General features: G+C 47.2%; 1 protein-coding gene across 5 annotated transcripts in view; it reads right to left on the reverse strand.

Annotated features, from left to right (window-relative positions):
- Window positions 1–614: 614 nt before the first annotated feature.
- Window positions 615–12,742, reverse strand: part of AMN1 (antagonist of mitotic exit network 1 homolog) — a 29,080-nt gene continuing 16,952 nt past the window's right edge. For 2 of the 5 annotated variants that reach the window (XM_060194622.1, XM_060194620.1), the window contains exons 4-7: window positions 11,737–11,954; window positions 11,576–11,656; window positions 7,740–7,851; window positions 615–1,026 (exon numbers count right to left, since the gene is read on the reverse strand). In XM_060194622.1, the coding sequence (XP_060050605.1) occupies window positions 953–1,026; window positions 7,740–7,851; window positions 11,576–11,656; window positions 11,737–11,954 (485 nt within the window). In that variant the 3' untranslated portion in view covers window positions 615–952. The remainder of the gene's footprint in view (window positions 1,027–7,739; window positions 7,852–11,575; window positions 11,657–11,736; window positions 11,955–12,742) is intronic. The other 3 variants (XM_060194623.1, XM_007538388.3, XM_060194621.1) reach the window with 3 other exon arrangements.

Consider the following 12,742-nt stretch of genomic DNA (forward strand, 5'->3'; position numbering starts at 1 on the left):
AGGTGATGTAGAATATCCGATGCAGAAACGACAGACTGACTGGTTCCTCAAAGGCTAGGTCTGTGAGAAGCCCAGAGGGGTGTGCACTGACCTCCATCTCTCAGCAGGGGCTGGTGGTGGTAAGACCACACTGCAGGCTTGCTTGTCTTCTCTTTGCTACTTTCAACATACAACAAAGGAATCCCAAAACAGCTTATTCAAGCAAAAAGCAGAACAAAGCAAGAATGTCTCCAACCAGTCCACACCCCTGATAAGGGGGAGTAGGCTTCAATGTTTCTTCTAACTGGTATTCCTGACAGTCTCAACAGATTTATGGCTGTGGTGGTCAGTAAGTCATGTTCTCCTTTGGTCCTATTGGATGTCAATTGGTGATGGCCCGGGGCTTTGGCCTCTTGACACCTTTCAATGTCTGAGGAATTACAGGTCCTTGCTGACCATGTGGAGGAATGAGGCCACCAGTTGTAAGCGCAGCCCTAGTCTGCTAAGACATCTTGCAGGATGTCTCCACAGGAAGGTAGGAGCCAGGACAGCCCCAGGAATATAAGTATGCTTTAGGAAACAGGGTTTAACAGCTCACGTAGCTAGGCGGGAGGGAAAATCACAGGGAAAACAGATCCTTATAAACATCGTTTATTTGAAACAAAGACAACATCCCTTACTCCTGCCTCCCCCTCCTTAAACTGATCACCGGGCTTTCTGGGATAACTGTGTGGAAAACAAGGACTCTTGTAACAAGCCTGCAACTACTGAGCTGTTAGTATCTGGGAGTCTGCTTAATGTCCAAGCACAAGCTACGGAGAGATAGGGCCTAGCTGGTCCTCTGAGAGCTGTAACTGGAAACAAAACTGAATGCCAACAGGGAAGTCTTAACTGAAGTGGAAAGCCAGACTGTACAGAACATCACCCCCTGGGAAGGGGTGATGAGCAGTGCTTCTGGAAGCTTCATGAAGCATCAGTAGACCGTCCACATGATGTGCTTCAGCTTCTTTGGGCCCAGTGACTGCTCCAGGATTTCTCGTGAACGGTCTGCAAGAGAAGGCAACATCTGTGTGTAAACCCACCGTCATTAGGGTTAGGTTGATTGTTCCCATGTCTACACAGGAACTGGTGACATTACAGGGCTTCTGAAAGGTTTAGATGATGTGATTGATGTATGAAGGCTAGTGTTGAATGGGCTGGAGAGTGCTCAGGCAGTAGAGTACATGCTTTAAGGAAGATATACATATTAACACAAGACAGAGTACACTCAGACACATGTGATGCCAGGGATTGAACTCAGGACCTTAAGCCCGCAAGTCCAGTCTTCTGGTCACTGTACCAACTCCCAGACCAATGGAGCACATGCCATTTTCACTCTTGAGGACTTGGGTTTGAACTACCACCACCACTCAGAAGCATCACACAAAGGGGGACATTCTGGGGGCCAGGTTAAGCACACCTAGTGCCAAGCATAAGGATATGGCACAAGCATCCATGTTTGAGCCCCTGGTTCCCCACCTGCAGGAGGGGAGGTCACTTCAAAGGTGGTGAAATAGGTCTGCAGGTGTTTCTCTTTCTCTCTCCCTCTGTATCTCCTCTCCTCTCTTGATTTTTCTTTTGTCCTATCTAACAACAGCAGCAGCAGCAACAACAACAGTGGAGGGGGAAAAAAAAAGATGGCCTTGTTCAACAATTTGTTTGGCTTTGTATGTTAACTTTCTTTTCAGCCACCAGGTTCCAGATGCTAGCATGATGCCGACCAGACTTCCCTGGACAGACAACCCCACCAATGTGTCCTGGAGCTCTGCTTCCCCAGAGCCCCACCCCACTAGGGAAAGTGAGAGGCAGACTGGGAGTATGGATCAACCTGTCAACGCCCATGTTCAGCGGGGAAGCAATTACAGAATCCAGACCTTCCACCTTCTGCATCCCACAATGACCTTGGGTCCATACTCCCAGAGGGATAAAGAATAGGAAAGGTATCAGGGGAGGGGATGGGATATGGAGATCTGGTGGTGGGAACTGTGTGGAGTTGTACCCCTCTTATCCTATGGTTTTGTCAATGTTTCCTTTTTTAAAAAATTAAAACATTAAAAAACAAAAAAGAGTTGGGTGGTAGCGCAGTGGGTTAAGCGCATGTGATGCAAAGCGCAAGGACTGGTTAGGATCCTGGTTCGAGGCCCCAGCTCCCCACCTGCAGGGGAGTCACTTCACAGGTGGTGAAGCAGGTCTGCAGGTGTTTCTCTGTCTCTCTTCCTCTCTATCTCCCCCTTCTCTCTCAATTTCTGTCTCTATCCAATAATAAATAAAAAAACCAATAATATAAATAAATAAATAAATAAATAAATAAATAAGGCCTCCAGGAGCAGAGGATTTGTAGTGAAGGTACGGAGTCCCAGCAATAATCCCGGAGGCAAAAAATAAAGGGGGGGGGGGAGTTCCAGAGACAGTGGAGTGGTGTCATGGAGTCTCTCCTCTCTCTAGCCCTTTGCCTGAAAATAAAAGCAGTGGACTTTCTCAAGCACAAGGTGTCAAACAAACAAAACCTCTGCTAACAGAAGCTATTGTCTCAGGACTATTCTGCCTCTGGATCTGCTCTCCCCACTCTGTGACTGACAACTATGTGCCACAGAATGCTGAGGTCCATGAAACTTAAAAAAAAGTGTTGGTGTTGAGGAGGAGGAGGAGGAGGAGGAGGAGGAGGAGGAGGACAAAACTCTGTCCCCTCCTGGGCTGGTTGAGTGCCTAGTTTTCCAGTCAAATAATAAAACATCAACACTTGAAAATTAAAATAAAAAAGTGTTTTTATTTTGTTACCTGATAGAGGGTAAGATATAGAAATGGGGGCCTGGGTGGTGGCACACCTGGTTAAGTGCACACAATACCAAGTGCAAGGACCCACGGAAGGATCCAGGTTCAAGCCCCTGATCCCCACTTGTAGGGGACACTTCACAAGCTGTGAAGCAGGTCTGGAGGTGTCTGTCTTTCTCTCCCCCCTCTCTACCTTCCCCTCTTCTCTCAATTTCCCTCTGTCCTATCCAAAAAAAAAAAGGCCACAGGAGCAGTGGATTTGTAGTGCAGGCATGGAGCCCCAGTTGATAATCCTGGAGGTAAAAAAAAAAAGGGGGGAGGAGGGAAAGGGGGGAGAGACCTGTGGCACTGCCACACTGCTTGTGAAGCTTCCCCCTGCAGGTGGGGTCCAGGGACTTGAACCTGGGTCATTTGGCATGGTAACATGTTCTACCAAGTGACCAAGTGAGCTACCATCCACCCCCACCATACACAAATATATATATATTTCTTTCTGTCCTATCTGATAGTAATAATGGAAACAATGGCCACTGGGAACAGTGAATTCATAAGTACAGGCACCAAGATCCAGCGATAACCCAGGAGGGAATAAAAAAGAACAAGAAAAAACTGAACACCTGGGCAAAGAAAACTTCAGTGCCCTCCTGTGTGAAATTGGAGATCAGAAGAGAAACAATTTTCTCGGCTCTTACAATCCCTAGGGAATGCTTGTGTGAAGAAAGTTAAGCTGGTTTCTTAGTTACAATACTTCTCAGAGACTTGGAGAATGTGACAGTCACCATGTGGCTGCTCTATTTCCCAGGTTACTGGGGCACAGCACCTTTTGTTTTGTGCTCTGCCTCTTCTGAGTGAATGCCAAGGACTTGGTGGCCCAAGGTCAGCAAGGAAAAGAAATGGCCACTGGGTGGCAGCAGGTCACAGGCTTCGTTTGGGCAGCATTTGGACAGTAGTCAGTGGGGAGAAAGTCAAGTCCCTCAGCAAGAAGCTCTCAGCAAGAGGCTTTCCAGAAAGAGAGAGAGAGAGAGAGAGAGAGAGAGAGCGAGAGAGACAGTGTGCATGCATGTGTATGTGCACGTGCAAGTGTATAGGGAATTGTGAGGATGGGTTGAGCATGGTGGGACCTCCCATTGAAAGATGGGTGCCTGGAGGGAACGACTATCCTGTTAGTCTCTACCAGAGATCGAGCAAGGAGGGAAAGGACCCCCAGGATCTGCCCCTCCTGTCAGTCTCTCTGCCTCACAAAGACCCTGCACTCCCTGACACTCAGCCCACTTCCTCATTCCTAAACCAGATGGTCTGCTTACTCAGAGGTTACTAGAAGTTCATCTCCTTTGATTGTATGTAATCCACATATCATTGTTCTACTCTGTCAAACAGTAACTAAAAGTCCTCTCCCTACTTCCCTACCTCCCCCATTCCTTTGATTATGCCTGATCCATCTTCTCTGCCCTCAAGACCCCTTTCTGTCTGCTGGTTATTGATAACCCTATTTCCTCATTCCTCCAACCGGTTAAACCCTTGCTCAATAGTCCAGGAGGTGGTACGGTGGATAAAGTATTGAATCCTCAAGCATGAGGTCCTGAGTTCAATTCCCAGCAGCATATGTACCAGAGTGATGTCTGGTTCTCTCTCTCCTCCTATCTTTCTAGTTAATAAATAAAGTCTTTAAAAAAAAAAAACAACTAGTAAAGTCATGGGCCCCTCGAAATATACCTAAAATAGACCTACTAGCTTTTTCCAAAATGGAGACCCCAAATCTTCATCTGCAGTATTCTTGCCTTTAGGTTCATGATTAGTCAACTATTTGTTCTGCTTTATATCTTAACTCTTTTTTAGCCACCAGGTTCCAGATGCTACCATGATGCCAACCTGGCTTTCGTGGGCAGCAACCTCAACAATGTGTCCTGGAGCCCTGCCTCCTCAGACTCCTGCCCCACTAGGGAAAGAGAGAGACAAGCTGGCAGTGTGAATCCACCTGCCAAAGCCTATGTCCAGAAGGGAAGCAATTAGAGAAGACAGACCTTACACCTTCTGCACCCAATAATGATCCTGGGTCCAAACTCCCAGAGTGTTAAAGAATAGGAAAGCTATCGGGAGGGGATACAGAGTTCTGGAGGTGGGAATTGTGTGGACTTGTACCCCTCTTATCCTATGATCTTGTCAACATTTTCATTTTATAAATAAAATTTAAAAAAAAAAAAGGTCTAGAGACTCTGCAGCCCAAGACGCTTTCCAGTGTGTGAGCTCAACTAGGGGCTTTATTCTCTAAACACCATTTCTCACTAAAAGAGTCACTGACTTATGGTTATTGGGTACCTGACTGATGGTTTCTTGAAAGGAACAAAATGAAACTGTCACTTCAAAGATAGATTAAAGCTGATAAAAAAAAGATAAGGACAAAAGTAGGTAAAAAGATGAATGATAAAATGTGGACAATGGTAAACATTAGCTCTCAAGTGAAGTGTATGAGGTGTGACAAGGCCACTGAACCTGAAAGCTCCCCAGTGAGTTCTCTCAGAGAACAGAAGAGACCAGTGGTGGTGTTTTTCCTCAGAGTCCTGCTCAGCTCTGGCTTATGGTGGTGCTGGGGACTGAACCTGGAACCTGGGAGCTCCAGGTATGATGGTCGTTGATATAACCACTGTGTGTCTTCCTGGCCCCGGTCCTGACATCCTAATAAATATGATCTGTGTGTCTGATGAATGTACTGACCTTCAGAGGATTTCATCTGGGGAAACAGTATTTTCCAAACTATCGACGCACTAGTTCACAAAATCAAATGTAGCTGACATAACCTGAATGTGTGAAAAGCTTTTTGTTTTTGTATCCTCCAGCACTGTGACTAGCCTTGAAGAAATGACTGTTCACAGAGCACAAGGGAGACTTCAGAGAAGAGTGCGGACAGCAGCCTGAAGTATGATGACCTGCAGTATGATGACCTGCATGGAATTGCCCTCCCCCCCTTTGTAATTGACTTTTTTTTTAATGAAGCAACCCTGTAAGGGAACCTCAACATTGCTTCATTTTTTTTTCTTCCAGCATTATTGTTGGGGCTCTGCACATGTACAATCCCACTGCCTCTGACAAAAGATGTTTTTCTAGACAGAGGGCAAGTGGCAGAGAGGAGAAGAGAGGAGAGGAGAGGAGGAGAGGGAAGGGGAGGGGTGGGGAGGGGAGCGGAGAGGAGAGGAGGGGAGAGGAGGGGAGGGGAGAGGAGAGGAGAAGAGGGGAGAGGAGAGGAGGGGAGAGGAGGGGAGAGGAGGGGAAGGGAGAGGAGAGGAAAGACTACGGTGCTGTCCATGGTGCTCATGAATCTTCCCCATGTAAGTGCTCCCATGTGATTGATGGCAGGGACTTGGACCTGGTTTCTTGTGCATGATAAAAGTTCTCCACCTCATAGCTGTCACATGGTGTCTTTCTGTCTGTGCAGAGTTTACACATAGAACAACACATTTTGTTGTCTTATATCTTTAATGATGTAAATGTCACTTGTAGTTCTCAGTGATTGAGGTAATACTTGTATACTTTTATCATGCACAAAAAACCCAAATATCCCAGGCCAATTCACTTTATGTTCATGCGACACTGGGAGTGAGCCAAGGGCCTTGTGCATGTACAATTTTGCCAAGTGGTGTCCCTGGCCCAATCATGTTATTCTCTCTCTCTTTTGAGAGAGAGAGAGAGAGACAGAGAGGAGAGTGACAACAGTACTGTGCCACCATCCACAGCACTGTCCATGGTGCTCCAATAAGGTGCTGGGTCTCACCCATGGTAAGGCATGTGCTCTCCCTGCTGGCCTACCTTCCAGCCCTCACATTCCATCTCAAACACAACTAAATAGACCCTTTCCATGGTACGTGCTGGTGGCACATTCACAGAGAGGTCTGGTTTAGGCAGTAACCCCTGGCATGTCCCAAAGTGAAGGGAGGAGTCTCATATTTGATGGCCACTCTTGCTTTGGTCAACACAGGAGGAGATGGTGCATAGTTAAGGGTAGGAGAAGAGGCGTAGGCCCACAATTACATTTCACTAACTTTAACCCAGGATGTGACAAAATATTGTGAACTGAATAATCTAATGTGTTATCAATTCTCTGGAGAGTCTTAGTCAATTAACTTCATTTGATCAGATTTCCAAACATGAAATTTGGAAGTCTACTTAGTGAAGAACTCCATTTAGTAAGGGATGTCTAGCTAAGTCTGTCAGTAGTAGGAGTCAGCACAGGTTTTGTCTGTTTGTAGACAGAGACAGGCAGGAAGAGGCAGAGCAAGCGAGAGGGAAAGAGCCCACAATGCCAAAGCTTCCTTCTGGGTGGTGGGGGCTGGGCTGCAGCCCGGGTTGTGTCCATGGCAACCAGTGTAGGTGCTGCCTGCAGCTTGTGGCTTGTCATCTGGGAGTACCTGGGGTGGCTCTTGCAATGCAGGAGGAGCTCAGCCCAGAGAGAAGTGGGGGAGACAGGGATTAGAGACGCTCCAGGCCTGTCAGAAAGGCTGATTCACAAGTAAGGTACGGGCTGTATGTGGTCTGGGACCCCAGAGAGGGGTGGTAGAAAATGGCTGTGGCCTCCAAGACATGGGGACACTCTGGCAAACAGCCGTGGCTGTCTAGTACTGCAGTGGCACAGCTGGGTGAGATCACAGTGAGCAGGAATGCATCAAGCTGCATTCCTCTTCCGCCTGCACTGCTCCCTCTTCCGCCTCCAGCCACCACTGCACAACTAACTATATCGAGCTTGTAGGGCCCCTCCGTCACCAGACACCATGGAGCCCTTGCGAGGCATGCTGGGAATCACAAAGCAGGCTGCTGGGTGGTTGGGCCAGCCTCCTGAGACAGGCACAGCCAGCAGGCCTACATGTCAAGGAGCAGAATCCTAGGTGAAGGGCAGCTGGGCAAGTGGCTATGTCACTTCCTCAAGGTGACACGGGGACGGAGAGGCCTGTCACACTCACCTGTAATGAGGGGGCATTCCAGGAAGAGGAAGATTTGCATCTGAGGGCAGCAAGTGAGGACAGCTTCTACAGCCTTGTCAGTCAGGTTGACACAATAGCCCATATTAATCTCCTGGCGACAAACAGAAAGAAATATTACTCCAAAGGAAAAGAGATCTGTGCTATGAGCTTGAGAAGACCAAAGAACCATATACTTGGGAGGTAAACTCAGCTCTGTAGAGAGGACCAAGGTGAATCTACAGTCACCTGGAAGGTGGAGCAGCTTTAAAAGCTAAGTGTCCTGCCATTTTCTGAAGCAATTTGATAATGGATGAGCACTTGGAGCCCAGTAAATCCAATCACAGGAGTTGAGTATGCATAGAAACGCTTGTACAAGTCAGTGACACAGAAACATGCACACTGTGGGAAAAATTGATTGTATGTCTCAAACTTTTTAAAGCACAGACTAAGTCTTTTTAATACACAGGCTGAGTCTTTGATATGTTGACCCTCTCAAAAGCCTAGGCCAGGGAGAACAGAAGCAACCGGTGGCACAGCTATATACAAATAATGTCAAAGGACATAAATTATGGTGATGTTGTGTATGACACAGCAAATCCTAACAAAGGGATTTTTCAAAGTTAACCCAATTACCAAATAATGTGATTATAATAATAACTATCTATTGTCTTCTTAACCCTAAAACAGCAGGAACCTCACATTTCCTTTATAGAGCCTATATTTCTCCCAGTCCTGGAACCTCTAGGGTGGGGCAAACTTTCCTGCATGCTTCTTTCAATTCATACCAAATAATATTGCATCCGCTGATCCCAACCTAATCAACGCAAGGAGTACCACATCAGCATGCTTCACTTCAGACTGTGTCCAGAGATTCAAAGGAGGTCTCGAAACTTTACATCAGGCTCAACCTGACGCTGTTGACTGGCTACGGAAGAAGGGCAAATGCTAGAATAAGAAGGTGTGGAATGTCAACCCTTCAGCTTCATTACTTGGGTGAGACCTTTCCTTTCACACTATTCTCTAATTCCATTCCAGGAGGATCACTTCCTAACTAAGTCCCAAAACCTAGATATAGACCAGGTCCTGTGAGATAGAGCATATTTTCACATATATCCATGAATTAGGGCAAAATATATACCTGAAAGCAAAAGTACACAATAGTCTGCAGTGAGTCAGTATAAAGTTCAAAATGAAATAGTATCTAATTAGACTTAGATACCCTCCTCACCTACTTCTTATTACAGTTCTCTCACTCACTCAAAAGCTAACCTTAGCAAACAAGGACTGCAAAAGCTGAAGAAGGGCAAGAGACTGGCATACTTTAATGATGACTCTTTAGTCACTATCAGGCCACCCTATCAGCTGGGGCCCTAATCAGGGAGTCCTGAGATTCCCAAACAGACATGATGGGCCTAGATCTCAAATAAATCCCTCTCTCCACTGTTACCTGTAATTTCTATCAGGAACAATAAAATAGACTCCTTTGTGGGCCCCCTATAGGACCTTGCCCTCAATTGGATCAACAATGGTAGAGAATGTTCCATCCTCCCAAGGAAGGATGGACAATATACTCTATGTTATACCTGAGGAAGATGAGTCAATATTGGGGCAGCTTGGAATGTTCCTACTCATGACCACAGAATGTGAGCTCAGATCTACAGGGATGCAGAGGTTACATAGGCTCCTAAGCTGAATATGGGCCCCAGACCAAATCAGATTGATGGGGTTTACGGTCAACAATATTTATACCCCTTTCCCATATTTGGGAGCTATTCTCTTTCCTGATCCAGCTTTCTGTTCCTTTTCCAGCTGTGACATCATCTCCCCAGACAATAATTTGGATCCACCTGCATATCAGATTTCAGACTGAGGGAAAAACAAAAACAAAACAAAACAAACAAACAAACAAAAAAACACTAGTATAGGCACAGGCCCTTTGGACTATATCTAAAATATGCATACTAGCTATCTACAAAATAGAGGAGCCCCCAACTCTTCATCTTCACTATTCCAGCCTTTAGGTCCATGATTGTTCAACAATTTGTTTGGCTTTGTATGTTAACTCTCTTTTCAGCCACCAGGTTCCAGATGCTAGCATGATGCCGACCAGACTTCCCTGGACAGACAACCCCACCAATGTGTCCTGGAGCTCTGCTTCCCCAGAGCCCCACCCTACTAGGGAAAGTGAGAGGCAGACTGGGAGTATGGATCAACCTGTCAACACCCATGTTCAGCGGGGAAGCAATTACAGAAGCCAGACCTTCCACCTTCTGCATCCCACAATGACCTTGGGTCCATACTCCCAGAGGGATAGAGAATGGGAAAGCTATCAGGGAAGGGGATGGGATATGGAGATCTGGTGGTGGGAACTGTGTGGAGTTGTACCCCTCTTATCCTATGGTTTTGTCAATGTTTCCTTTTTATGGAAAAAAAAGAAAGAAAAGAAAGAAAAAAAGAAATATGAACACTGCAAACATTTGGATAGTTAAGAAGCAGAGTCAGGGGAAGAACATGACAATTCATTAGTAGAGCACAATAAAATAGTTAAATGGATAAGCTTTAAAAAATTTTTATTATCTTTATTTATTTATCAGATAAAGAAAATTGAGAGGGTAGGGGGAGACAGAGATACCTGCAACACTGCTTCACCACTTGTGAAGTTTCCCCTGCAGGTGGGGACTGGGGACTCGAACCTGGATCCTTGCACATTGTAATGTGTGTGCTCAATCAGGTGCACCACCACCTGGCCCATGAATAAGCTTTTTAAGAATTTTGGAAGGAGACTGGGCAGTGGTGCACCAGGTTAGGTACACATAGTACTAAGAGCAAGAACTCTCACAAGGATCCTGGTTTGAGCCCTCGCTCCTCACCTGCTGGGGGGACACTTCACAAATGATGAAACAGACCTGCAGGTGTCTTTCTCCCTATCACCCCCCTCTCAATTTCTCTCTGTACTATCCAATAAAATGGGAAAAAATGGCTGCCAGGAGCAATGGATTTGTAGTGCAGGCAGCAAGCCCCATTGATTAACCATGGAGGCAGGAAAAAAAAAAAGAATTCTGGAAGTAAGATATATGTGCTGAGGGGCCCAGGTGGAGGTGCACCTGGTTAAGTGCTCATATTACAGAGCACAAGGTCAGAGTTTGAGCCCCTGGTCCCCACCTGTAGGGGGAAAGCTTCATGAGTGGTGAAGCAGGGCTACAGGTATCTCTATCACTCTCTCTCTATCTCCCCCCCCATTTCTCTCTGCCTCTAATAAGATTTAAAAAAAAAGAAAAAAAAAGATATATGTACTGAAATGTATATTCTGGCAGTGGTCCTTTTTCTCCTGGAAACTGATATTCAGATGATATACGTGGGCTGGGCAGTTAGCATAATGATACTGCTCCCCCTTCCACATGATTGAACAGGTAGACAGAGACGTGTTCAATGCAGGTGCCAGTTAAAATATATTAGATGAAATCATTTAAAGGAAAATACTCATTCTGACGGACGGATTAGGGTCCTGGAAAGAAGTATGAACTCACAACAGAAGCCCTATGAGAGATGATTCAGTGATGTGAACTTGGGACCAGATCTTGATAAGATCTGATAAGCCCACCTTGGGACTGTTTCCAACAGCTAGAGACTAGAGACCACCTGAGTGGCCAGCAACAGGAAATGGAGGGTGGGAAGAATGTGGCAGATTCTGTCGTCTGCTGGGTTGATGTATGAACACGGCAGGGGCCAGGTGAACCCGACTGGCTGTGGCACTGGCTGTCTGCTGGGGCAGGAATCCAGAGAGAGCACGGCCAAGCGCCGAGAGCTCATGGCATCCCGACAGCTACTCAAATTACCTCCAGTTTCTCAGCACAGGGTCCACTGACGAGTGCGGCCACGCCGCGGTCAGACACCTGGGCAGAGGGGAGGGGACACGCCTACGTAAGTGGGGGCGGCAGCTGCAGGAGCACAACATGCTCAGCTGGGCTGCCCCCCCACCCCGGGCGTGAGCGTGCACCTGGGTGAAGGAGAAGTCAATGCACTGCAGGAGCAGGCAGTGCTCCCCAATAGCGTGCAAGGACCTGTCGGTGATGCCGGAGCAGCCGCTCAGCTTGATGATCCGCAACCACCGGCAGTTGTGCGCGAAAGCCAGGACCCCCTCATCAGTGAGGCCGCTGCACCTTTTCAGAGAGACCTCCTGCAGGTATGAACAAGATGAGGCCACAGCTTTTATTCCTGGGGGAAAGCACAAGCATGAGTCAGTGCGCTGGCCTTGCAGAGCTGTGGCAGGCGTGATGGGTGTTTGTGGCAGCCGCCCCTGGGCTGCTGGCCTAGGCATGCTCTGTTCAAGGTGCCTGGAGAGGAGGGAAGACTGCCTCTCCAGGGAATCTGGGGTGTGGGGATGGGCCCACTGTCTGGGAAACCTGGCCATTATCTCCATGGGTCAACCCTGAGCCCCCTTCTCACAGGAGGAATTTTCCAGAACGGGGCTTTCTTGCATACGCTTCCTCATTCCCTTTGAACAAAGGCCATAAGTTACGGCCAACTGAAACCCACCGCAAACATCCTGGTTTTGCTTAACTGCCCCCCTTCCCCCCTGCCCGTAGGTGCTTGTGATTCACCTTTGGAGAGGAGCCTGTTTATGCATAGTGAGGCTCATGACCAGACCTTATATGGTAACTTCCCAGTAATGGCCAATTCAAAGACTTAATCCTATATTGTGTGTGGCTTAATGATTAGTAAATGACCTCTTCCCTTCCTTAACCACTTGAGTATATCTGCTTGCTTGTACAACCAATAAATGAGATGTCTTCCTGAAACTTCTGGAGGTTGTGCTTTCTCTCCACGTGCTTGCCCTGTCAGCAGTCTCCCCAGGACCCCGGGTGGTCTGTCTCCCCCTCCTCCGCAGTCTGGTTGACAGAGAATCGGCCCTCACACTGGGGGTAGGAGGCAGAGGGACAGCTCACTGGGTAGGGTGCCTGCCTGTCATGAACCTGGCCTGAGGTCAAGTCATTCGCAGGCAG

The sequence above is a fragment of the Erinaceus europaeus genome, chromosome 7 (assembly GCF_950295315.1).
Source record: "Erinaceus europaeus chromosome 7, mEriEur2.1, whole genome shotgun sequence".
NCBI lineage: Eukaryota > Metazoa > Chordata > Mammalia > Eulipotyphla > Erinaceidae > Erinaceus > Erinaceus europaeus.